We start from the raw sequence: 27,801 nt of genomic DNA, 5'->3' as shown, positions 1-27,801 counted from the left end.
ATAGTGCTCGCAGTCAGTCCAAACAAATACACAGATTCCGCAACGGCATAAACAGAACGTGCGTTTGTATGGATGAGATCGGCAGAAGAGCGAGCGATAATACACGCCGGGCGGCCGCAAGAAACCACAGTTCTCGATTGTGCTTCGTACCGTTCGGTTCAGTGTTTGCGTTCAAGAGTCAAGTTCAATGTAAGTTGCCAGCTCCCTTTGCAAGTAGTGTGTGCGCGTACCTAAAGGGTGGTGTAAATTCCGGTTCCTTTTACACCGTTTGAGTAGAGGTTTATTTACGCGTAGCTAGCCCTTGTCAGTGTAACGTACGCAAAGTACTCAGTTTAAAAATAGATCTGTGTGATGATTGAATCGTTGTACAAACGGATATCATGCACTTTTTTACGTCACACTGCTAACAAGAGTGAATATATGCTCCATTTGTTAATGCTGCTTCCACTTTGGCCAGTTTTCTTCCCTGGCGTACATTTCTTTTCCAGCGTAAACACATCTACAGTAGCTACGATGACTTTGTTGATTGTGCATTGATATGCAAACAAAAAACAAACGCAGCCACATAGAGTTGATGTATAATTGGGTGGTACCGGTGTTTTGGAAGATTACAAAGCCACACAACATCGCCACATGAACGTGTGTGCTGGGATGGTTGGGGGTATCCATTATTCAAAGCCGATTCCTTCGTTGCGCATCACATCCGGCCCGCTTTTGCGTATGCTCTGTGAATATGTGTCGTCTGCTGTGTGATCGTGTTCTCTGCTGTCATCTTAAAGAACTGATGGATAACCGACGACATACGACTGGATACGAGATAGTGTGTGCTCGGTTGCTTTTTTAAAACGTTTCGATTTACTAGTGACAGTTCAATAACAACCTTTAGCTGTTGCGCTTGTGTGTTAGCATAAAGCGGCTGCGCTTTTGCAGCATGTAGAAAAGACAGCGTGGAAAGTTAGCGCGCGAGTGATGACGTGTTAGAACCAAAACGCTTTTAAGAAATCCATCACAATCTTTTTTTTGCTTATCAACACGGTTAAGTACACGGTGTCCACCTGATAAGAAGTGCTCGACCGATAAGCAGGTGCAGTGTGCGCCTTATTATATCATGTTTATCGCTGTTAAGTGTGAATTGTAAAGCGGCAAACAGCGTGATAATGTGCTAATGTCATGCTTACCTCCACCATCGCAACGTCAATAGTACGAACGTTTTCTTAAGGCATAACATAAGTCAATAATGAAGTATAAATGAATGATCTCGAAGAGTACAGTTTCTCTTACATGGTACAGGGTGGACAAATGTGTGAAAGAGATTTTGTGACTTGTGGGGTGTTTGGTGCTAGCGCCATACCTGCAGGAGAAGAGAGAAGGAATAAAACGATTTTAGTATACAGGCATGAGTAATAAAGTCGTGTGCGAATATTAATGGGAGCAAGTAAACTAAGCTTTAATATATATCTGCAGCAGTCTGAAGGTAAATGATTTGCTATTACAACATTCAGAACCATCGTCTGGCAGATTAGTATTAAATTTGTTTAAGATCGAGTTGAAACTACTTGTAAATGACGAGGGTACCAGAATCGCTACCTTCCTGCCAGCGAGGTTGTTGATAACATACATTAAACACTACCATTAGTGCTTCTAGCAAAGAGCAACCGGGCGGGTGTCCTTCATCAAACACGTACTTATAATAAGCGTGTCGATAGGAAGCGCTTCAGTCTATCAAAACCCATCCAACCAACCGGGCCACGGTTATCGTACAAGTAGTACGCACATACACATATAGCTTTTCTACGCGTTTGCTTTGCAGATTGTTCCTTAGATACGACCCGGAACGCTACCGCCAGCGCAACGTTGTTAAGGTAACTCTTACAACCGGAAGACTATGGAGGCCTTAATGGGAGGCCAGTGCGCCGCACAGAGCGTCGGACCGGCGAATCAGCTGTTTGGGCTGCTGGTGCAAACAATCCTGGCGGCACAGTGTGCGATTTCCCCACCGGATATGTGGCCGAAGGACTACGGCCCGACAGCACTGCAGCGCGGATTGGATGAGTACGATTTCGTGATCGTCGGTGCCGGTTCCGCCGGGTCGGTTGTTGCCAATCGACTGTCCGAAAACCCGGACTGGAAGGTTCTGCTGCTAGAAGCGGGCGGTGATCCACCGATCGAGTCTGAGGTAGGGTGTCGGAATGTGTGTTTGCTGTCTGCTGTTTGTGTTTGTGTTTGTGTGCTTCTTATTTTATTTCCTACCCTACCATCCTTCTTCTGCTTAATTCTTCAACATTCCGCCTTTTCCCATCATCCTCTTATTAACCTTCCCATCCCCATTTTGTAGATACCCTTTATGCAAATTCATTTAGCGAAATCAAGCGTAGATTGGGTTTACTATGCCGATTCGAGGGATAAACTCAACCCGCACAATCGCACTGCTTGTCGAGCGTCAACCTCGCCGGCCGGTTGCTTTTGGCCACGTGGCAAAATGCTCGGCGGTTCAGGAGCGATGAACGCCATGGTGTACATTCGTGGTAATGCACGCGACTACGATGCGTGGGAGTTCGAGGGCAATTCTGGCTGGGGATGGCGGGACGTTTTGCCGTACTTTCGCAAATCGGAAAACAATCACGACGCGGCAGTCGTCGGCGATGGTACGTATCACGGAACGGGAGGATATTTGTCCGTTAGTAGTGCCTCAGGTCATTCCGGCCACATGGAACATCTGATAGCAGCGGTACAGGAAAGCGGATACGACTACTTGGAAGATTTCAATGGCGAAAATCATATCGGTTTCTGTCGGGTGCAGCTTAACACGATCGAAGGTGCTCGGTGCAGTCCGGCGAAGGCATTCCTTGCACCTATCAAGGACCGTCGAAACTTGCATGTTATTAAACGAGCACTTGCAACGAAGCTTGAGGTTGATGCGCATCAGCGGGTATCGTCAGTGCGGTTTGTAATTGACGAGCATAACGATTCTTCAAACGACCAGACGCGTGTGCTGGAGGTTAAGGTGCGCAAGGAGACGATCGTTTCGGCTGGTGCAGTAAACACGCCGCAGTTGCTCATGCTCTCGGGAATTGGGCAGGAAGAGGATCTGCGCGAGCACGGCATTAGAATCGTATCCGACCTACCCGTTGGACGCAATCTTCAGGACCATGTGATGGTGCCACTGTTTTATTGCATCAATCGTTCGTCAGCCACCGATTTTGATCTGAACCGGAATGTAATAGGACATATGTACGATTATCTGATGCATCGGAATGGTCCACTAAGCGAGATTGGTATCAACGCTTTCACGGGATTTGTAAACACGGTCAATCATTCGGATCCCTTTCCGAACATACAGTACCATCATATGTATTCTCGTAAGCGGTCGAATATAGCTGGTCGGTGGCTGAGAATGATGGAGCTGGACGGACCTTTCAGCAGCAGCGTGGCGGATGCTAACAATGAAGCGGATGTGCTAGGTGCATTCGTAATTTTGTTAAAGCCAAAGTCATGGGGTCGAATAAGGTTGCAATCAGGGCAGATTGAACAGAAACCTAAAATTGATGCCGGTTACCTCACACACCGACAGGATATCGAAACACTAATCGAAGGTATCCGCATACATCAAGACATCATGGCAACGGATGCCGCTAAACCGATGGAACCCGAGCCGGTACGGATCGAGCTGCCAAGTTGTCAGGACGAACTGTACGATTCCAACGCGTACTGGGAGTGTTACATTCGAGAACTTACCCTGACACTTTACCATCCAGTGGGGACAGCAAAGATGGGCCATTCTAATGATCCGGACGCGGTAGTCGATCCAAGACTGCGCGTCAAAGGCGTGGCGGGGCTACGAGTGGTCGACGCTAGCATCATGCCTGACATTGTGAGCGGTAACACGAATGCGGCAGTTATCATGATTGGCGAAAAAGCGTCCGACATGATAAAGCAGGATCATGGATGGAATGAGGAAGAAAAGCATCGCAATTGAGAAATGATACTTTGAAGAAGGAAACACGAGAATGTGTCAAAAAAGGCCTATTACTGTACATATTGCGTTGCGTTTATAATTCACCCGAGTTTGCGCTTATAAAATGCACTGGTTGGTTGGTTGGTTGGTTGGTTAGTTGGTTGTCGGATGAGAGTTACAGTACTATGGGTTTGGAGTGGTTTTATCTGTTGGCGTGCATACAAGTGGAGGACGATTGCAACTGTTTACACAAGGCGCTATGCACAGACAGAACGGGGGCAGGGCACGTTCTTTTGGATGCACTTGATTCGATGACGATTGAGCGTTAACTTATGTGTACTCTTCACTCCAGATCGCATCTATGGCGATGGCGCTGCAGCACAGCGACGTCGACTGGGCGTATAATGTGCAGCGGTCAGACAGCTCGAGCCTGGGAACGCGTAACGGCACATTTTGGCCCCGGGGCCGTACCCTGGGCGGATCCGGCGCAATTAATGCGATGATGTATTTGCGAGGCAATCGGCGTGATTACGACCGCTGGCAGAGTTTGGGCAATCCCGAGTGGGGATGGGAGGATGTTCTGCCATATTTTCGCAAGTCAGAAAATATGAACAATCCAACGCTGGTTCGGGGCGAAGGTGCCAAATATCATCGAACGGGTGGATATTTGAATGTGGAGCAGCGCATTGACAATACGACCTTGAACGGAATCCTGCGCCGAGGTGCATTAGAGCTGGGTTACGAGTGGATTGATGATTTCAATCGTGACCGGCACAACGGTTATGGTAACACGCAATACACAATTATCGGTGGAACACGCTGCAGTCCAGCCAAGGCGTTCCTTACCCCAGTTCGGCAGCGTCAAAACCTGCACGTCATCAAACATGCGTTCGTGGACCGGGTGCTGATTGACGAGCGTAACGTTGCCACGGGCGTACGCTTCGTTGTCGATGGAAGTCAGCGTGTGCAGCAAGTGGCAGTGCGGCGTGAAGTTATTCTTGCGGCAGGTGCTATCAACACTCCACAGCTCTTGATGTTATCGGGAGTTGGGCGGACGGATGAACTGAAGCAGTTCGGTATTCCGCCCAAGGTAGATCTGAACGTTGGAGGTAATCTGCAGGACCATGTAGCGGTTCCACTTTTTTTCAAATTCTACGCACTACAAGAACAGGATATTAATGATCAACTCGCTCGCATCAATGAATTGTACACGTATGTCGTGCAAAATCGCAGCCAGGCTGTTGTTCGAACTGGACCATTGAATACTGGCGCGTTTCTCAATACTAAAAATACCAGCGATCCTTTCCCAAACTTGCAGATATTAAACTTTGCCTTTCCGAGAGGCGGTGGGTTCAGCGAGGCACAGGCAAGACATTTTGAATTTACCGACATAATCAGTGCATCAGTGCAGGAGGTGGATCGTGTCACTCCGGCGATGTATGTGCACATTACAGCACTCAACCCGAAATCGCGCGGTCGCGTCAAGCTGTCGAGTGCTAACCCTCGGGTGCATCCAATCATTGAGGCGAACTACTTTGAACATACAGATGATCTGAACGTATTGGTGCAGGGAATACGACTCCAGCAACGGCTACTGCAGACGGAAGCGTTTCGGAATGCTGGAGCAGCGCTTCACCGGATTGATATACCCGGATGCCGAGAGCTGGTATATGATACGGAAGCGTACTGGAAGTGTTACGTACGGCAGCTCACCGTCACTACCTACCATCCAGTTGGGACGGCAAAAATGGGCCCGGCCACGGATCCAGATGCTGTGGTAGACTCTAAACTTCGTGTTAGAGGCGTTCATGGATTGCGAGTGATCGACGCCAGCATTATGCCGTTAATAGTTAGTGGCAACACGAATGCTCCGACTATCATGATCGCTGAAATGGGATCGGACTTCATCAAACAAGAACACGGGGAACTCTTAGATGAAAATGGAAATGAATTTTAACTTGAACAGTGGGATTTTAAATGTTTAATTTGAATTTGAAATTATTGAATATAAAATTATCAAATTCCCTAAACCGAACAATCCAATAATTTCCTTAAATCTACTCCTGATCCTGCAATCCTTCTATTTCTGACTATCTATTTCTAATTGTAGTTCTGAATTTACTTCTATTTTAAACATAAAATATGTAGATTGGTCGTATGCCAAGTAGCGTTGCTAGTTTGCATCCATGTTTACATCAACCGCTTTTTGCAGATTCCCGAAACATTCTTCACCATACAAAAAACCGACGCCGATTGGGAAAATTACGTCGAACCGACGCCACACGCTAGCAAGGGCTCGAAAGACGGCGCCTTTTGGCCGCGGGGTCGTACGCTCGGTGGCTGTGGTGCCATCAATGCGATGTTGTATGTGCGCGGCAATTCCCGCGATTACGACGGCTGGGCTGAACTGGGCAATCCAAACTGGGGATGGAGCGATGTGCTACCGTACTTTAAGAAAAGCGAAGACAACCACGACTCAGAGCTGTTGCGTCGCGATGGCGGCAAGTATCATGCTGCTGGCGGGTACCTCAAAGTCGGTAACTTCCCGGTAAATCATCCCCTAGCCGAAGTAATGCTGCAAGCGTTCAAGGACGCAGGATTTGAGAGTACTGCCGACATTAACGGAGCACGGCAGGTTGGTTTCGGACGGGCACAGGGTACGATTGTGAACGGTACGCGCTGTAGCCCGGCCAAGGCATTCCTGGTGCCTGTGAAAGACCGTCCCAATTTGCACATTATCAAGCACGCGGTCGTGGTTACGGTCGAGCGCGATCCATCGACTGAACGGTTCAAGTATGTGAACTTTATGATCGATAATAAGGTGTTGAAGGTGGCTCATGCACGCAAAGAAGTGATCCTTGCAGCCGGTGCAATTAATACACCACACATCCTACAGCTGTCCGGCATTGGGCCGAAGGCTCTGTTGGAAAAGGTAAACATTCCTTTGGTTGCTGATCTGCCGGTGGGAGAAAATCTGCAGGATCATCTGTTCGTGCCGCTGCTCTTTAAAATGCACAAATCAACTGCCGAAAATTACAACATACAGCAGGAATTGGCGAAGAATCTGTTCCAGTACATTATGACGCGCTCCGGGCCGATGGCTGGACATGGTGTGACGAGTGTAATCGGATTTATCAACACACTTGATGCATCCAGCCCTTTCGCAGACATTGAGTATCACTTCTTCCAGTTCGAGAAGGGCTCTGGGAAGTCAGTTTTGTTCTGCGATAAGGTTGGCTACACCCAGGAGATATCGCAGTCGATGCTAGAAGCGGCTACGGAGGCCGACGTGGTGATGGTTATCGTGGTATTGCTCAACCCTAAATCGAAAGGACGCGTAACGCTTGCTACCGAGGACTTTAATGAGTTCAATCCGCCGCGCATTCAAAGCGGCTATCTGGAGGCAAAGGAAGACGTAGAGGCTGTTTTGCGTGGAATTCGTTACATCAATAAGATTGTCGACACACCGACGTTCCGTGAGCATGAGGGAGAACTGCACCGCATGAAGCTGTCCGAGTGTGATGAACTGGTGTACGATAGTGATGATTACTGGGAGTGCTATGCACGCTATACGACCCTTACGTTGTATCATCCAGTGGGAACGGCTAAGATGGGTCCTGACAGTGACAAAGAAGCAGTCGTCGATGCAAGGCTGCGTGTAAAGGGTGTTGAAGGACTGCGCGTGGTCGATGGTAGCATTATGCCGAACATTGTGTCGGGAAATACTAACGCACCGATTATGATGATCGGCGAAAAGGCTTCGGACATGATTAAGGAAGATTGGGGTGAGGGGCCAAACCATACTGAGCTTTAAGCGACCACATTGTGTTTTGTATGCTTTTCAATAAATGTTCATCTCATTGATTCCATTTTTTCTGTATCGATACATTACCGTTTATTCGTTATTGAGCTTATTGTTTGTCTTCAATCAATTGATCACCGGTAAGGAAAAACTTTCTTGATGTTTCCCAAGTATATAGAAACTCTTACCCTTAATTAGGTACCATATCTGGCATTCGCTTTGCTGAACGGTTCGCATGTCTGGAATTATTACGCCGAAAGGAGTGACACAGCTAGCAAAGGCTACAAGCGCGGAAGTTACTGGCCGAGGGGTAAAATGTTGGGTGGATCAAGCAGTAACAATATCATGCTGTACGTGCGTGGCAATAGCCGCGATTACGATCGCTGGGAGGAGCAGGGTAATCCGGGCTGGGGTTGGAAGGATGTGCTGGAGTATTTCAAAAAGTCCGAAGATAACGGGGCGCAACATTTGCTGCAGGAGAGAGCCGACTACCACGCACAAGGTGGTTTACTCAAGGTCAATTCTTTCATGTCAAACGACATGACTAAACTAGTGATAACTGAGGCGGCACAAGAGTTGGGTATACCGGAGATTATGGACATCAACAGTGATGAGTATATCGGTTACAATGTAGCGCAAGGCACGGTCCACAAGGGAAGACGCTGGAGTACAGCAAAAGCATTTCTAAACACCGCAGCTGATCGACACAATCTGCACATCATTAAAAATGCTCACGTGACCAAGATCAACTTCGAGGGGACTGCAGCGACAGGCGTGACGTTCGATGTGCCCTCCCAGACGGGTGTTTCAGCAAGCATACGCAAAGAAGTGATTATATCGGCTGGTGCAATAAATACACCACAAGTTTTGCAGCTTTCCGGACTGGGAGCAAAGGAGCAACTCGATCGGCTAGACATCCCGCTGGTTAAGGAAATACCGTCAGTGGGGGAAAATTTGCAAGATCATTTGATTGTGCCCCTGTTTCTGAGTCTGCACGGTTCACGACCGATCGAACGCAGCATGGATGAACTGCTCGACAGTATCTACAGTTACTTCCGTTACGGGCTTGGTACGTTTGGTACCGTCGGTATAACAGATCTTTTAGCGTTCGTCAACACACAAAGCCCGGCCGCCAAATTCCCGGACATACAGTACCATCACTCGCTCATTCTCTGGAAAACGCCCGATATAGCACGACTCACTCAGTGTTTTGGCTGGGAAGACTACATTTCCCATCAAATAATTGAGCAAAACCAAAAGTCCGAAATCCTTATGGTGATGGTAACACTACTCAATCCCAAATCGAAAGGAAATGTGCAGCTTCGCTCGTCCAACCCGTACGATGCACCAATCATCAACGCTAACTACCTCGACGACCAGCGGGATGTAAAAACGATCATTCGTGGCATTCGGTTCTTCCGCAAACTTTTAGATACGGAAAATTTCGGCTATCATGAGCTGAAAGAGTTCCACCTGAAGATTGAGGAATGCGATCGGTTGGAGTACGAATCAGATAGCTACTGGGAGTGTTACGCCCGATACATGTCCTCTACTATCTACCATCCTACGGGTACGGCCAAAATGGGTCCCGATGGAGATCAAGCGTCCGTTGTCGATTCTAGGCTGAAGGTGAGAGGGGTACAAAATTTGCGCGTAATAGATGCAAGCATTATGCCCGACATTGTGAGCGGCAACACAAATGCACCGACTATCATGATCGGTGAAAAGGGTGCCGATATGATAAAGGAGGATTACGGAGTAGAGAAGAAGGAAGCAGCTACACACACAGAACTCTGATAAATATAGTGATCAACTCGAAAAAAATGTCAAATTTTCTACGTAGCAGCGGCGTATGCTGGTGAAATAAAGTTTTCGTGTGTACAGAAACAATTACCGGTTGAAGTCAAATAACTGACGATGTTGCCCCTAAAAGTATGCACGAACCGGTTCATGATGACAAGCTTTTACAGTGATGGGAATGAGAATATACATGGGTTGATATTTTATGTGATACGATGTAAGCATTTGTAAAGATATTTAATCGCTAATTACACGGAATGAAATTTTAACTTAATACAACATCCAACAATGATCGAATCATACATAAGGCACTTGAACAAACAAAGGGGAAGTTGGAATACAGTGGTAAAGCTTTCCTCCTTTGCCAGGAAAGGAGAGAGAAAGTGGTTCAACTGTCACGTAAATAAAATGATTTCCTAAACATTCCAATGCACACACTACACCGCTGTGTTATTATCGAACGACTTAATTTGAATGTATCGCGTAGATGACATAACATTTTCGTACATCTAGTTGACAAAAATTGCACGACCTTACATGTGAATGTAATTTAATTTTGAAAATCAAGTATACATGATTTGTGGGTCATGAAATAACGCCCATCTTGTTACCAATTGCAATGATGAAGACCTCATATAACCAGACCCGTATTGTGCGTCATTGCCTTTTCATTCGTCTATATGATTTACCTAAAAAGAAAAGACACAAAAACAGAACTTTATTAGTTGATCGTTTTACAGTGAGAGTCGCATATTATTGCATGGCAAGATGATGCTTCTGTGTCCCACTTTGCAGTAAGATCGGCTCTGTAGAAATATTCGTACAGCTTTGGTTGTATAATATGCCCGAGGCTAGAAGTAGCACGGTGCTAAGGTCGATACACACACATTGGGTGGTTTGCTGCAAATTTTGTCACTTTCCTACTTTGAGCAGTTGATGCACATGCAACACATTCCCACCGCACGGGTAGAAGCGGTTTATCTTTCTGCCAGCCAACCAAATCAAGCCGGCCAGTTTTCAAGTAGACACACGACCACATGCATCGTACATGCTTGTTGGATACAATTGCAACTTTTCTTCGGCAGTCGGCGCCGTGTGCACCTCGCAGACCGGTTATTGCATTTACCAAAAACGTCACACTTGTGAGCTGGTCATGGTACAATCTGTACTACAGTTGCTTAAGACGAAAATTACCACCACAAGGTGGAGAGAATAACAATAATCGCCATCGCAAAGCTACCTCAACCGATAAGTCCAATGTAATGGAGGGTTATTGAGTAACTGATTAAAGCTAAATAAATGTCACTAAATGTCACTGTGGCTAAATAAAGAGTTTGTGTATGTTGACGCTACTGAGCAACGTAGAAAAATAATCCCACAAAATGATCGACCGATTTTCTCATGAAATTTAAATAGTTCCGCAAACAATGTCCTTCATTAGCATTGATGCTGAACAATGAAATAACATTTGCAAATAAATAGCTGTAAAACAACCATAAGCTCCATTAATTACTAAACTACCAGAAAAAGTCTCTAATACCCCTATAAAGGCCAACGCACAATAAAATGCAACGATGCAAGGACATTGGTCTGCGTTAATGCTCGTAGTCTGTCCAATCAGCCGTATCTTGGTTGTATTTTCTTGCCAAACTTTCAATCTTCTCACCTCGCCGCTTGAGGCGCATTTTTCCAGTCTCTGGCGTTTACCGAACCACTACTCGCTATGCATTATGTGAGATCAAGGTGCTACCAATCTCGGTGAAGGTCATTATTTCAAGAAGAGGCAAAAATTGATTGATTCAGTTGACGTACCATCCCTTTTGAAATTGGGCGATCAAATTGACGAATAAGCAATATGGCATAGCGATGGTACATCGAATACATCCCGGGCGAAGACGGATTGGTTTGATTTTCCTTGTGCAACAACACTGCGCTATTTGCCTATAATCTGGAGACAAACAACGCTAAAGGCCATCCTGGTTATATCTTGCGCCGCAGATTGCCTTTTAGTGGCTATCATATGTTCCAAGCGCTATTGGGCATGCGGTGAAACCTTTTTCTTCTATCAGTGCGCTCGGCAAATGTTTGCTTTTTTGCAATGCATAGGAGTCTCGGACAGGGTAGTTCCTTCATGCTTTGTTTTCTTTCCCATACCGGGGCGCTGGTTGATGTGTTGCACGCATTAAAGGAACTGAACTGCCGTGCGATATGGCGGAACATGTTGATTATGTGGCGATAAATCAATCGAATCCAGTTTACCGGAAGATATTGTTACAGCTCAACCGACAACTGGTATACAGGTAAAGCTTCGTTTGTTTCATTACACTTACGTTGAGGTGTATAGCAAATACTACCCTACAACGCAATGTAAAACGAAAATATGATACACACTGTTTGGATACCGGAACAAACAACCCAACAAAAATTAAGGAAGAAATAGCTCACGGAAATCAAATGCAGGTGCATCGTAAACATAAATGGTGTATATGTTTTGTGCCGCACGGTGGCTATGTTAATTTGTGCATTTATGCAACCAGTTTTAGAATAAGTTTACACCTAATATCTCCAAAGACAAGCTCGATTAAAACATAGAGGAATAAAACCAAAGCATATATAAAAAGGTTTTGTTCAAGTGCAGCGTTTTGCACTCTACTAGAAATTTGTTTATCATGCATTTCTAATCGCTGAAAATATGTGTCTTAAATGAACATAAAAAAAAACAAGCAGCTAACAACAGCTAACTTTGGTTAGTTTAAAATTGGTCAGTTTACTATACACTAGTAAATTATTTATGTAATGTAAAATAGGTATTCAACATGATATGACAAACAAACAAATTATTAAGAAAGATATAACACAAAGAAAAGTTCGGTCCAAAACTTTGAAATATTTAAAGTGTTATCTTGTTTGAACATCTATGATGAGAATGTCTTATGTACACATACAAATACAACTAACATTCATGATCATGTTAATATTCAGCGTCATTTTTCTTCTTGAAGTATGGTTTAGTTGTCTACTGTTCTGGGTAGAGATATGCTCCGTCGGCTACTGTTATAACATATCTTTACTCATGCTTCGTTGCATCTTTGAGAGTGTATTTGTAAACGAAAAGTAGCCGGTGCGTTTCAAAACCTAAAACTCACACTGAACAGACGCGTTTTTCTTTTTCCTTTTTTGTTTCAACGATAACGAAAGCCACAGAGTGAGAGGTAAATTTTCCATCCAACACCCGTGATGATACTTTATATACAATTTTTCGCGCTTCTCTGTAACCCTCACACATACAGGGTAGCGGAAAAGCTGAGAGCATATTCTTCGTGCGTGACACGACAAAAACCATCAGCAACCACATGACGGTGCAGAGGACCGGTTAGATGCTACGGATTTGGTGTGGAATTTTGCGCACGCATACAACCATACACCCTTACCACCACCACCAGCGTACGGGGAAGGCGCGTTTATCGTTTGCAACAGCTGGAGCAGCCTCAAACCACAGTACCACTCCAAATTGCATAATCCACGTGTTGGCTCGTGCAGACTCGATCAGTACACGTTCGTCGATCGACGCGATCGGTTCGCTTCTTCTGGAGGTGGTGCGCGCGTATTTCACCAAGTTGGTCCAATTTACGCACCTTGGCGCACGTACGTGACTGTTGGGAAGTTTATTTCGGAATTGGTGCTCGATGTGCACCCCTGTTTGCGCCAGTAGATCACCCCGGATCGGTCAATAATTACTCTGTGCGCTCCCGTGTGGCAGTGTGTCGGAGAGAGTGCCGGCGGAAATTTGGAAGTCACAGAAACGAAGCCATCAGTAGCATAAGTCGCAAAAATAAGGAGCCCCATTTCTATCGTTAGCGAAATGCGAATGAAAAATTGGTGAAAGTGTCGGCGCAGTGTGTGGTGTGTGTGTTTCGTATTTCGAGCGATCGGAGGGCTGTCAGTGTGAAGTGTTGTGATTAATGCTGATGGTGGTGCGGCACAAATAACGCGGCGCTTCCGCAGAAAGTTAATATCTCACGCAAGTGCTTTGGAGATGGATGACGCGAACGATTATCTACAGGTTCAGTTTTGAAATAAAATAAACAACTCAATAATCGAGTAGAACTGCGAGTTGCAAGAATAAACGAATTGCTTGCAAGAGTGTCCGGACAGACCGGACTTCTACGCGTGAGACACAATGGTGGTCTCCTTTGGAACACTCATTCCGCTGTTGGCGGGAGCGGCACTGAAAGCCACACCTGCCGCGGCCGGGTTAACAACTGCCGTTGGGGCGGCCATTAGTGCCGCGACGGCCGTTATCGGCGTCGGCAAGCTGGCGATTGTGCCGATCCTGATCGCTTCGCTCGCCTATTACAACTACGATCTGTTTGATCCGGAGAATCGCCCGTTCAATGTGCCGGAGGTGGACCGTGAGTACGACTTCATCGTGGTGGGCGCGGGTTCGGCTGGTGCTGTTGTTGCCTCGCGCCTTTCGGAGATAGGCGGCTGGAAGGTGCTGCTGCTTGAGGCGGGTGGCCACGAGACCGAGATCTCGGACGTTCCCATCCTGTCACTTTATCTGCACAAAAGCAAGCTGGATTGGAAGTACAGGTAGGTTAATGTTTGGCGTGGGGCAAGGGAGTTACACTATTGCACAAATAGTTGCAATTCGCTCTGTAGCCGATGCAGGTGGCATGCAACATGAAAAAAAAAAGAAACGGACCCCGGGTGGAACGATGTAGCTATGGTGCGCGTTCTGCAAGTTCTGCTTTCAGAAAGTCGTTTGGATTGCCTCTCGGTGGCGTACCAAGCCAAGCGTGATGACTTTGAAGGCGATGCACTTTTTTACCATTTCGAATGCACTTACGGGTTAGGCAGTTGCACTGCCAAATATGCTGCACTCGCCGCCTTATGGTGTGTTTGGTTCGGTTGCACAGGCACGGTACACGGGCCGGCGACAGCTGTTTCGCGCACAAGAACTGACCCTGATTTGAGCGAGCCACGAACGACGAAACCGTAGTCTGTCTGTGGCGGATGGATTGGAGGAGTAGGCTTAACAAACCAAGTGCAATTGCGTAAATCACGCTAGCATACTACGGGCGGCACACAAAAGCGTCTCGCTTAAGGGTATCGATGGTGAGGGTTCTGTTTTTTCTTCACTCTGGAAAGTGTTAAGTGGTTATTTTCGATCGCTTCAAGCGCAATCACTTAGGAGCTGCGCGACCTTTAGCTGTCGATAGAAAAGAAACACTCACACTTTCAGTAGATGAATCTAAAAGTATGTAGAAAAGGCACAACCGGGATATCAAGCTATGATTGATTTGCGTCGTGATAATCTATGGCTCTTCATTGCCAAATTCGTGAAATGTAAAGATAGATATTTTATGAAAGAACCACACCCACTGTTGGGAAACTGGTTAGTATAAACGCATTTCATATGCATTGTATATCCACTGTAATTATCGCCTACACTCGAAACTCCAAAAGAGACCCGAAATGATCGCCCAAACTAATCGTGGCACCGATATTGGCATCGAACAATGAAACGATCATGATGCAATCCGTGTGTGTCGCACCTTTCAAACCATTTTTGCCTTATTAATCTTAACCCTGTCACGATTTCAGTGCGATCGTAATTTTAAATGCGCTCCATTATCACGATCAGCTGTAATTTAATGTTTTGACACACAAATAAACCCTACTTGATAATCAACGGAACCTACTTTTTAATCGATGTTGAATAAATGATACACTTTCGGAATGGTTTCCAAACCATGCTTCCGTTTGTTGAGATGTAGTTTCACTTGCAGCGTGTGATAATAGTCAGCGGCACCATTCGTACTCGTTCTCTCGGTATCGCTTTTCTTTGTGCTTTCAGTTGATTCAATATTAATTTGTTAAAATTAGACATGCCGCCCAAAGCCACACACCATGGAGGATCAGAAGCTCCCCATATTGGAGTTGAAAGTGGAATTAATTTACGCCACAGCTTGTACCCTAGTGTCGAAAGTGATTGGCAACCAAGACTGTGGGCGAGCTGAACGTTGGTGTCATAAAACTACGACACACAACCCGGGGTGGTATACAAATAATTAATCATCGGCCGACCAAATTCCCTGCAGGGCATGCAGCTTCACGATATGTTAACATATTTTTCGGAAGGGCATTCGACTCATTTTGGTGTCCTGTTCAAAAAGAGATTAGATGATTTTAATTGTGTTTACTAATCCTACAACCAAATCACCTTAATCATAGCGTTTGTAACAACAAATACACATTTAATGCTTATTCTTTATTGAGCTCAGTATAGGAATAAACTATGAGTATCATATTGTAATACATTATAGTATCTATACAAAAGAAGGCTACTGTAATGCAAATTTTGTTATCGATTTCAGATTAAAATTTCGATTCAAACTTCGCATAAGGTAGATTATTTTATCAAAACATTTTTTGCACTCTGAAAAAACCTGTTAGACGACCTTACGCCCAATTCGCAGTTGCCTGCCCATCGCTGTCTTACCTCCAGTCAGGTCGATACCGTTCGCAAGAAAATAAAATGATGCATATAAAATGAACGGAATACATAGCCGAAAACAAGGTTCGATTTATATTGGAGAGCTTCACGATCAGATCGCACGTTCAGGGTAAGCGTTTATCATAAACCTCAATAGCTGGAGCACGTGGCCTAAACGACCTGCATCAACCAGTTTATAGGTCAAATCGCCGATGTTTTGCAGACAAAAGAGGTGTGGAGCAAAGCCGCTCATCTTTAATGCTGCATCATGTATTGATTCATCGTAACATCTGCTCTCTCTGTTGGCCCCCAACCGAGAAGGATGTTGAGGAGGTTTGAACCGGTTGCACAGCAAAACGTTCACGTTGTTTCCGAAGTGGAATAGTGTTTGTGTACCTTTTAAAGCTATTGCTGTTGAAGATATATGTCTTAATTTGTACAAAGCTGTGCATAATTATCATAGGGAGTGCTACCGGAACGGTACATGATGGATTGATTGCAATTGACTTGCGAGCTATACACAATAAACGGCTCACCCTAAAAACATTATATTGCGCTGTTCAATTCATCAGTTCTATGAAACATGATTGGCCGTTTAATAACTATCTGCTGTCGGATATTAAGTACTGCCTAATTCGTCATACGAGAAAAACAATGTAACAGATTTAGTTTTAAAAGCATTCGCTTGCCAACATCAAGGTACGATGCAAAACAGAGTAGTGCGTGAGCCCAAACCTTGTGATCTTAATAGAAAAAAGTTGAGGGCCTTCAGATCAAAACATTTCCGACACTACCCCTGCGAGACAAGATCATCACAAGCCATTCGCCACCCTAAAGGCCGCTTGCAGACAGATGATCAGGGTTTTTTTTGCTGGTTATTTTATTTTCGGGTCCCTTTCCTGAGTTACGTCTAATCTAATCCTCTCTCGTTTACTGCCGGCTAACGAAGGGACACAGACAGCGATACATTGAACTTGGACTGAAGGTAACATTTTGAAGATCACAGCAGAGCAGCACGACCAGAAAGTTGCCTTCAGACATATGTGATACCTCAGGCAGTTTGTCGCCCACCTTGTCCGAATATCAAGTTCAACCCTTCGGATCTTCTCAATTATCTACATAGATCATCAAGCGAACAGACAGGTTTGAGCCGAATCAGGAAATGGAGTCGATGAAACGACATGATATGATTGACGATTAGTGAACAAAGCGTTGCGATGAAAATGAGTTTACGTCTAGATGATATTAGCGCTACAACCGGTTATGTTGTCATTAGACACATGATACAAATAACAAACTTACAGAACAAAACAAGGCATACAGTTACCGAAATTACATTGCAAATAATTGAGAAAGTATAATAATTTCTTCTGATATACATAAATATCTGTTACATGGTATAGTAAATCAAATCATATAAAGATGTTAAGCATACACTGAAACTTCTGATATTCTCAGGTAGAGTGCCGACAGTCTAGCGGAACGTAATCCAGTAACGGATATTATGTTTCATCAAAAAGTGATTAGGAGTGAAAGTGCTCGTTTCAATACAAACTGTGCATACAAACATGCACTACTATTTCCGTTTACCAGCGAATGTTAGCTTCACATTCACATTGGCTGACCATTTTATCGTGTCTGGTTTGGACCTCGCATCGACAAATGCCACCACAAAGAACCTTCGGTTCGCGTGCCACCACGAAAAATCTCTCAATGAGTGTTCAGTGATGAAACTGATTTTGCTACTAACTCTAAACTAACTCTCTACTAAATCAATTCCAATGTTGGAGTAGAAAAACTACACTCAGCTGTCTGCCAGAAGCAACGTAGTGTAGTTCCAAACACACCCGGAACCAAACCAAATGGTAAGCGTCTGTTGATGTTGGCAGTGTTTTCCCGCTAGTCTTGACAGCATACTTGCGCTCTACTGGAGCTTGTTTAAGGGGAAACCATCTCGCGTGATGTTAAAAGAAAATCCACTAGCGGAACCAATTTATGTCGCTTTTCCGTGGGGACGGACAGTGTGAGCTACCCGAAAATGTTCGATTCCGTTATTTCACTCCGTTCGTAGAGAGGGATTCATTTATGTGTCGGTGTGCACGACCGAATGCCTATGATAACTATCACTGGGAGGAGACCAACACTGATAGACTGGCGCTGATGGTCGATGAGTCACTAGTATCGGCGCCCGTTGAGCCACCCGTACACGATGCATTAAGCATTGAGGAAGAATTCAACGGACAGATGCTACAGACGGCTTCAGCGAGCCTCGACTTATGCGATAAATACGGTTACATAAGTGTACACACATATTTATTACTTGATCGTTAATGTTTACTGCGCGATCCAAATCATACAAAAACCAGTGGATGTGAAAGGTTATGGGTAGATAGTTGCTGGCGTTGATTGGGTCTCCACTTGTTACCACATACCGTTTTGTTGTGCGAGCGAGCCCACCGTACGATCAGGCGTAAATAATATCTAACTCATTTTTAATGATCTGTATAAACCTTCCCGCTTTGGGTCTGAAGGTGAACTTAAAACGAAACATGCACTACATGCAATATTCAATATTGGATTGTCTGCTTGTCTGGTAGCATAATGTTTTAACACTTACTCAACGCGTTCGCCTACAACATTTCATGCTAGAAAATCATTATTCAGCAAAGCTGGCGCGCTTTATCTACATTTGAGTGGCAATCTTAGGCAAGCAGTAGCTAATATGTTTACTTTAAAATAATTACAAAATTGAGATAATTATCTCGATCGACACCACAAACCATACTAACAAACAACACTGAATTAAGCGAGAGGAAGCTGAACGATTCCACGATTAATGGATCCACAGTAAAGCTTTACAACCTTCTAAAAAACGCTTTCATGATCGCAGGTTGAGGGGAACGAAGTGACCTCGCCTTCCGCGTGATGTATAAATGCCGGCAAGGCGTTAAAATGATTTTGGACGTGGTTGAAAGTTAGATGGTAAGTCACGGGACAACAGATCAGTACAACCAACACTGAAGTGGAAGTGAATTTTATGTCTTCCTTGTTGCAGCTTCAGGGAAATGTTTAGTACCAACATACGCTGCAGGGGCTAATTACGCAAAAGGTTCCAAAATGCTCACGCTACGATCAATGTCAAGTTCATGAACGAAATTGGCACATAAAGTTTAGTGTTCGTTCACAACCAAAAACCAAGCATTACACCTGGACAATCTAAGTGAGGTCAACTGGGGACCGTTTATGACCTCAGGCGGTACCATTTACAGTCCACAATTGGTCTCGACGCAGTGTGCTTGATGTTGAACTTGAACTATTCACCAATGTTTGAGGTGGGCTAAAAAATTCCCAAGAGCACCAAGCTCAATTTCGGCACATCTCTATGTAGGAAGCGTATTGTTGATTTACTGCACTTGCATCATCTCTCCATTCGCTTATTGACGATAAAAAAGAATTACTATATATTTTTCGTTTCGGTGTTGTGGTGCAGATTTTTTCTTATATTCATTTCAACGGGGTCGAAAAGTCAATGCCACACATTGAAGATTGCCACAAAAATATGCTTGTTGAACAGTTTTGTTAGAATAAAACTGCACTCACTCGTGTTTTTGTTAGCAACGGTATATCTTAAAGATCACAACGGACTAATGATGTTCAAGGTGATCATATCATTAATTATCTTTTCTAGCTTTAGTTCAGCATGTCAGGCAATAGTACCATTAGGCATTTTTCAATGTATATTCCATGTTGCGTTTTGCACTTTTCTTTTAACACAGCTTTATTTGAAACAATTGCAAAAAAAATCAAAAAAAGATGTCGAATATTATTAAACACACTTTTAAACGCTAAAATGACAATCATAAAAAAACGTCTCAATTCCCGATGCATATTGCAATAAGCAATATTATTTTACGATAAAATTACTCGCATCCGTTTACAACCGTTGGGTATTTTATTGGGAGGTGGCTCATAAAACCAAGGTTCGTGATCATATCGAGGAAACTGGTGGAAGGAAAAGAAAAGAAAAACGCTTCCCTTAAATGTTTTCTTTTGCTCGTACACGAGACCTACCCCAATACAACACAATTCTGAACCGACGAAACCGGTTTCATGGTTGTTTGAGTTTTAATACCAACCACCAAAGTGTGTGCCTGACTTTACGATTCTTATTCATCAATAAGACCCAATTATGAATCACTCAAATGCTTAAAGGCTCGATATTCAGTTTTTGGTTCCGTTGGTTCGGCTTCGTTATTCCATCATTAATTGGTACGCCAGAATCTGGCAAGGTAGCTTACAGTTTCGTACCAAACAAAAGCCATTAAAGTTCGGTTCAAACAGATACAGCAGGTTCAACTGTGAAGCTCACAATGCCAGAACTGATTTGCATCAAGGTTTGTACAATTAACGATGTGGTTTGCGCTTTTACCTCGCAAGCAGCTTGTGCTTCTTTTTGTTTCTGTAATGCCGTCGGCGATACTGCCGATCACTTTCCCTTTTGAATGGCGGAGCAGGACGTGCTTGCTGCCGGTTGCATAAGGGCTCTGTGTGCGATGCGCTTGTAGAATACTGAATATGCGGCAGCGTGAAATCGAAGCGCACTGGTTATGTCTGCTGCAGCACCCGGAAAGCACACGCAAACAACGCTAGCAGCGCATAATAGTCTGGTGGATCGGGTGTTCCCACTTGTAACCGACCCAGTCCCGGAACACAATTGGTTTCTCCCTCCGCTTATCGGGAGCAGCATGAAAAGCTGTGCCTGGGATTGTCAAATATGGGATGTAAAATGTCTGTTCATTTCACAGCTCCAAGCGTTAATTAGCAGCCGATAGCAAGAAACTATAATTAGTGCGTTATTATTATACATTTGGCACCAATTAAATTAGTCTCAAAAGTAAGACATTGTAGCATTCTATTAAGCAACAAATAAAAAAAAAAACATACAAGACGACTTCCCCTCACAAAATTAAGCGTTTGAAAAACAAATCGTAAAAGTAAACAAAGCGTTAGCCGTTGAAAGTATAAGAAGTCGAATCCGTGGTGACGACCTCAGGAGAGTTGGTCGTGGGATCAACGTAGCTTTTTCGCAACCTGCCCCATCGACGCTCTGATCGAGCGTGTAATGAATTGGTTCCTACTTCATTTCTGCTCAGCCTCCAATCCGACGCGGTGACTAGGCTGGTATCCAACGACTAAAAACCGAGGGTTTGAACTTGACAGGCAGCGACGAAAGAAAAGGTATAAGTAATGGAGAACAAGGCTACCCAAACCGAAAAGAAAAGTCATCGTATATGACAGTTGGGGTGAGCAATGATTGAAAGTTTGGAAACGATATTCTTAATTTTCGGTTTGACACGTCAAGATGATAGAAATCGTAGGACGGCACAATACAAAGGGCGGATATGTCAGCACGAAGCCGATCTCATACGGTTTATTCGATATGATTCAATTGGCAGAGCGCCTTTTGAGAGGATGAGGTAGCTCTGGTGCGTAAATAGTGCTTGTGGTATGTTCACAGTTTTCAAGGAATGCTTTTTAAATTTGAAGTGGCCAATGCTGAAGAAACAATCAAGTGCATCGCTATCCCGCGAGCTGACAAGGCTTTTGTTACGATTGGTGTGAAATGTAGGGCATGATCATGAGACACCTCGTGAGTTGGCCTCGACGTCATCCTCTCCAGCATAAAATAATGTTTGAACGCTACTTTTTGTGCGACTAATCGTCCGCTACAAATTGCTACAATTTTACGTTATGCAACTGTGCTACGAGCACACCCCGTGTGGTGGGTGCATCGGGCTTTCCATCTTATTCTCATGTTCGTCTGTTGAATGACCGCAAAAGCAGAAATGCTTGGGCTTCTTCAAGGTTGAAAAAGTGTGCGTACGTGACGGTTGATCCACCGCCGGTTGATGCTAAGCCTGTCTGGGGTCGAGTCCACTTACTGACGGTACTTGTACAGCGTAACGAAGCCGGTAGTTACCGGTAGCGATGGATCACCGCAAGGACCTCGTCTATTTCAGTTCGTTTAATCGCTTGTATATGTTACTAATGGATAATTCTTTGAATTACCGCCATAGGCAGATACAAAAAGCAAACCGAACATTAGTATAGGTTTGACATTATAGTTTCGTTGGGTAATTATTTTGTTGTGAATCCTTCAAACAGACGTAGAACTATTTATATTTTCTGTATTTCTACTCCCGAAGGGTATACGCCGTTACCTTCAACATCAGGTATCATAACAATATTATAAACAGATTATAATAACGTATATTATAGCTGTAAACAATCTACCATGCATTTGATTCATCGATATGTTAACTTGACCTAGATTACGCATGTTATATTTCATAACAAATCCGGACTCTTCAAACTCCGGAACGAAGGCTGCACTGCAAACACTGCAGATCAAACAAATACTTCTCAGATCATACGGGTCCGCCCCAGCTTGTCGGCTCATGGCGCAACTCACGATTGACAAAATTAGTCTTATCGGAAGCACTCCTACCCTGCTTGCGTAGATTTGAGCAACTTTTTGGCAATACACGGCATCACAAAGTCAAAGTTCGGCTGGTCAACTATCGACCGGCCCGCATTCGTGCAGGGTATTACGTATGCCGCGCCTGAACGACCTTGAGTGTGTTTCGAAGAGCGAACGTCCCTCCTCCACAACAAGTCGCACGCAGGTGAAAAGATGATGCAGCTACCACCGGACTTGACTGGCCCCGGTGCTGATTTGTTTACTCGCACAAGCCACCTCCACCCGAAAGCGTTAATATGACAAATAGACCCGCCAAGAGACGAATTTCTTCACCACGTTGTCCATTTGTGCCAGTCATTGCATATGACGACCGTTGCACATGGATCTACTTACCTCAAAAGACCGGCTTTTGTGATGAGCTGATCTGCTCGTTGTCTGATGGTTGAGAAGCTTGAGAAAGATTTACCTCTTCTGTTCAGATTCCAGAGGACGTGTTGTAAAATGTCAAATTGCTTTTTTTTATAATTCTAGAATCAATCAATCAATTTTATTTTGCTTTGCCACTATAAAGGGGTGGATCAGCTACAAGCCCTCGGTCAAATTTCCTATTTCATATTGATTAAATTAACATAATGGGGATAAGACATTGCTTGATTTTAATCATACCCTTGAACTTAAAAACTACGATAGAAACAGACACCCTTAATACCTATGAATTTATGACATGGTTTCAATAAAAGGAAGACGGTGTTCGATGATGCATTCTTTCGAAAAGAGTTAAGCAAGTTCGACAGTGCTTCACGGGGATACATCATGTGGCGGTTGGGCTTTGAAAATTCGATACCTTTATGTAAAATATTTTTAAAACCATAATAGAATCGAATATCTTCACCAACGATATAGCTAAAATATTAACGTAGGAGGAATGAGTCAACAAATGAACTGATAACATACTTTCTAATGCTGCTGTAGCATAACATCACTGTAAAAGCATTATTTTTTTGCTGACGGCTAAATGAAAGGTCAGACCATTTCCTATCCCCATTCCCACAACCTATCGAACTAGGTCGTAAAGGTGCTGATGTCTCAACTGTAAATTAAATCACTAGTAGTCCAAACAATCACTCTCGATGTTACAAGCTTTAAATCTTTATTCGCACACAATATCCCATGAACTAAATTTCAATTTCCCATAAAAGGAAGATTTTAATTTCATTCCAATTTGCTTTCCACAGAACCCAGCCACAGAAGACGGCATGTCAAGCGATGAAGGATAACCGATGCTGCTGGACACGAGGCAAGGTCCTCGGGGGCTCTTCGGTGCTTAACACGATGCTGTACATACGCGGTAACAAGCGCGATTTCGACCTGTGGCAGGCGCTAGGAAATCCCGGTTGGGGCTACGAGGACGTCCTGCCGTACTTCCGCAAGTCGGAAGACCAACGGAATCCCTACCTGGCACGCAACAAACGACAGCATGGTACTGGTACGTACGAAGGAGCCTTCCACTGCTTTCATTTCCGGTCGTCTGTAATACCTCTTTACTTCTTGCATTTTAGGTGGGCTGTTGCAAGTACAAGATGCTCCATATTTGACTCCACTCGGTGTATCCTTCCTGCAAGCTGGCGAGGAGATGGGCTACGACATAGTGGATGTAAACGGTGAACAGCAGACTGGTTTCGCGTTTTTCCAGTTCACGATGCGCCGTGGTACGCGTTGCAGCACTTCCAAGGCTTTCTTGCGCCCGGTACGCAACCGTAAAAATCTACACGTCGCCCTGTTTGCCCACGTCACGCGCGTTATACTAGATCCGGAAACACGACGCGCACTAGGCGTAGAATTTATTCGAAACGGAAAAACGCACAAGGTGTTTGCCACACGTGAGGTGATTCTTTCGGCAGGAGCGATCGGTACACCCCATCTGATGATGTTGTCGGGAATTGGGCCGAGGGAGAACCTAGAGCGCGTAGGTATCCCTGTCTTTCATGATCTACCTGGTGTGGGACAGAATCTGCAGGATCATATCGCCGTTGGTGGTTTGGTATTCCGTATCGATCAACCGATTTCGGTAATTATGAACCGTTTGGTGAATCTCAATTCGGCACTTCGCTACGCTGTCACCGAAGATGGGCCACTGACCAGCAGTATCGGGCTTGAGGCAGTCGGTTTTATCAGTACTAAGTATGCGAACCAGACGGACGACTGGCCGGATATAGAGTTTATGTTGACGAGTGCATCGACACCTTCGGACGGAGGCGATCAGGTGAAAAAAGCGCACGGATTGAAGGATGAATTTTACGAGGATATGTTCAGCTCGATCAACAATCAGGATGTATTTGGCGTGTTTCCGATGATGTTGCGTCCCAAAAGCCGGGGCTTCATTCGGTTGCAGTCTCGCAATCCGTTGCGTTATCCTTTGCTTTACCACAACTATCTCACCCATCCGGATGATGTGGGCGTGTTGCGCGAGGGCGTAAAGGCTGCGATAGCATTCGGCGAAACACAGGCCATGAAACGGTTTGGCGCTCGCTTCCACAGTAAACAGGTGCCGAACTGTCGCCACCTACCGGAGTTTACCGATGAGTATTGGGACTGCGCCATTCGACAGTACACGATGACTATATATCACATGTCCGGCACGGCAAAGATGGGTCCCCCAGATGATCCTTGGGCAGTTGTCGATCCGAAGCTACGCGTCTACGGTATTAAGGGGCTGCGAGTTATAGATGCTAGCATAATGCCGCGCATCACAAGCGGTAACATCAACGCACCGGTCATCATGATTGGAGAGAAGGGTTCCGATATGATCAAAGAGCTGTGGTTGAAGAAGGGTCACTCACGGCGAGGGAAGCGTCAACAGTTTGCGAACGAAACGCTTAGTGCCGCCAACCAAACGGAAGCAATAGAAGCGGTGGGCGATAGTAGTGCGGCACCTTGTGCAAACGAAACCTTTGTTAGCTAAGTTAGGGACGGTTGCGCTACCACCGCATCTGGGCGATAGGCCTGTATTCCAATGCCAAATTTTACACTCAATCAAAAGTGCGAACACGTCTTGAGGATGCAAAGACTAGGACGAACGATGGCGCTACTATACGCTGTACATACCATTGCTTCCTGTTACCGTAAGATTATGCTAAGCGAGGTGATTGTAGTTAGGCAAGGCAGTTTGATGATATACTAAGTCGCACAGTTCGGATCAGCAAAAGCTGTGCAAATAACACACCAATTAAAAACTGACTGACTGAATGTATGTAAGTAGGAATATAAATTTGAAACAAATTTTAGTCTGTTTATGATTTTACACACGTCAAATCGCTACTGGGGTATATGAAAGAAATAAAGATGAAAAAAAAAACATTTGAAAGTGTGTTATAATTATCATTTTTGCTTTTCAATTATTTTGTCTAAGATCTTCTTTTGTCTAACCGCTCTCGGTCAAGGCCTGCCTGTACCCACTAGTGAAGTGAGCTTGGCTTTCAGTGACTTTTTTGTTAGTCCTACGTATGGGGGCAAGGTCTATTCGGGGCTTGAACCTATAACGGGCATGTTGTTAAGTCGTTCAAGTTGACGACTGTACCACCAGACCGGCCCAATCCGTTCTAAGATAGCCCATCAATAAGTTTTAAAAACAAAGGGAGTACACATAAAAAGAAAGAAAAAACATCGGTAATATTACGAATATTGAACGCTTGCAACGTTCGTCCGTGCTTTCAAACTTAATATTGAACATAGCCTACATTTAGGAGCAATCTGCTCTAATCTAAAATCGACCGTGGTTATATACGCCTGAAAGACGACTTTTAACTTAAGATCTAAAAAGGTGATGCCATAAATATTCAAAATAAACAGGGTGATTCATTATTTTTAGAAATACATTTTTAGTATTACAGGCGTCCCCCGAGTTACGACCTCCGCGAGTTACGACGATTCGCAGATACGACGATTTTGATTTTGACAGTTAAAAGTTGTCATTGAGAAGAAATTGACGTATTTTTTGAATTTCTAGGCTGATAACCGTTATACACACATTTCCAAAGATTCCACTCCCCGGTCTTGAATATCTATATTATGTAAACGGCTTTTGGAGGAAAATTAATATATCATAGTACATTACTTTAAATAAAGTACACAATTTCATAGATTCCGACTCTTCAATTTCAGTTATAAACTTTATATTCACAGATATTCGACATACGACTATTTCGACTTACACCTTCTTTTGGGACATATTTTCGGTCCCAAATACAGTCGTATCTCGGGGGACACCTGTATTCCATAAATATTGAGTAATTGAAAAAAAGCGTGAAATTTACAAATATGCAGATTAATAAATATTCAGCAACAGTTTAGAGTTTTTTTATTCAGCATGCACATTGATGTACTGCTCGAGCAAGTGATGTACCCAACCTCACAGCATTGATATGATTGAGCATAAAAGAAATAATCCTTCAGCAACTTCGACTAATATGTTTTATGTTTGCATACGATGAAACGACCAACTGCAACTTTAGTCAAGATCTATCACATTTTCTACAAACCATCAACATTTGCTTGTCATGGATCAATTTAAATAGCATCATATACAATTTATTTGCCATCATTTTGCCATTTTACCATCAAATTTTACCATCATTTTGCTTTAATGCGAGAAAAGCATTGTAATCTTCAGCATCAAACTAAGAAAAAACTCGTATTAGTCGTATTAGTTATTACGATGGAGACTTCTAAAGTCTTAGGTCTTGAAAAAACTCATAACAGATATATTTTTTACTTTCTTTAAATTATTGTAACTTTCACAAAAATCAAACATGAAAATGTTTGAGAGTTTATGAAAATATGTCAATTACTTAAAAAAAATACAATGTATAGTGAGCATTACTTCCTCTAAATTGTATCAATCATGTATGTTTGATAACATGCCAATTTTGAACACCGTAAAACACCGTGGCATCATGTATGCCTAGTCAATGCTTTACATATAAACAAAAGATCTGTAAAGAAATTAACCACTACTTCGCGCAACTTTGGCAGATATTGCCATTTTAATGACAGTATAAAATATTCAATAGAATAAAGCGTTATCTGAAGAAGGATGACTAAGATCCGTATATTTGGGATGTCTAGGGCAGTTTTTGATGGAATTTGAACATCGAATGTGATGATCAATAATGACGTGATGATTGATCATCGATATTTCGGAATATTGGTTGTAAACCAAATGTACCATGTAAGCATTATTTTATTACAGTCAGGATACGTAACAT

The 27,801-nt window shown here is 43.9% G+C and overlaps 3 protein-coding genes across 11 annotated transcripts in view; 2 read left to right on the top strand and 1 right to left on the bottom strand.

The window, feature by feature from the left end:
- LOC120952522 (flotillin-2) overlaps nt 1-27,801 on the bottom strand; it is a 153,738-nt gene that overhangs the window by 28,724 nt on the left and 97,213 nt on the right. The gene's annotated exons all lie outside the window — the stretch shown is intronic.
- LOC120952513 (glucose dehydrogenase [FAD, quinone]) lies at nt 87-9,647 on the top strand. 4 transcript variants are annotated; one of them, XM_040371877.2, is made up of 3 exons: nt 87-189; nt 1,811-2,176; nt 2,336-4,034. In XM_040371877.2, the coding sequence occupies exons 2-3, from the start codon at nt 1,886-1,888 to the stop codon at nt 3,974-3,976; spliced, it is 1,932 nt and encodes a 643-aa protein (XP_040227811.2). In that variant the 5' UTR covers nt 87-189; nt 1,811-1,885; the 3' UTR covers nt 3,977-4,034. The 4 variants fall into 4 exon arrangements, with proteins under 4 accessions (XP_040227811.2, XP_040227814.2, XP_040227813.2 ...); XM_040371880.2 differs by lacking the exon at nt 2,336-4,034 and adding an exon at nt 7,956-9,647 and having other exon boundaries at nt 88-189; XM_040371879.2 differs by lacking the exon at nt 2,336-4,034 and adding an exon at nt 6,168-7,841 and having other exon boundaries at nt 97-189.
- Nucleotides 12,750-25,918, top strand: LOC120952511 (glucose dehydrogenase [FAD, quinone]). The gene is made up of 3 exons (XM_040371875.2): nt 12,750-14,150; nt 23,773-24,023; nt 24,097-25,918. The coding sequence occupies exons 1-3, from the start codon at nt 13,738-13,740 to the stop codon at nt 25,497-25,499; spliced, it is 2,067 nt and encodes a 688-aa protein (XP_040227809.2). The 5' UTR covers nt 12,750-13,737; the 3' UTR covers nt 25,500-25,918.

Source organism: Anopheles coluzzii, chromosome 2, assembly GCF_943734685.1.
Source record: "Anopheles coluzzii chromosome 2, AcolN3, whole genome shotgun sequence".
NCBI classification, from domain to species: Eukaryota; Metazoa; Arthropoda; class Insecta; order Diptera; family Culicidae; genus Anopheles; species Anopheles coluzzii.
The sequence above is the reverse complement of the archived record's forward strand: the minus strand, read 5'-3'. Positions and strand labels throughout refer to the sequence as shown.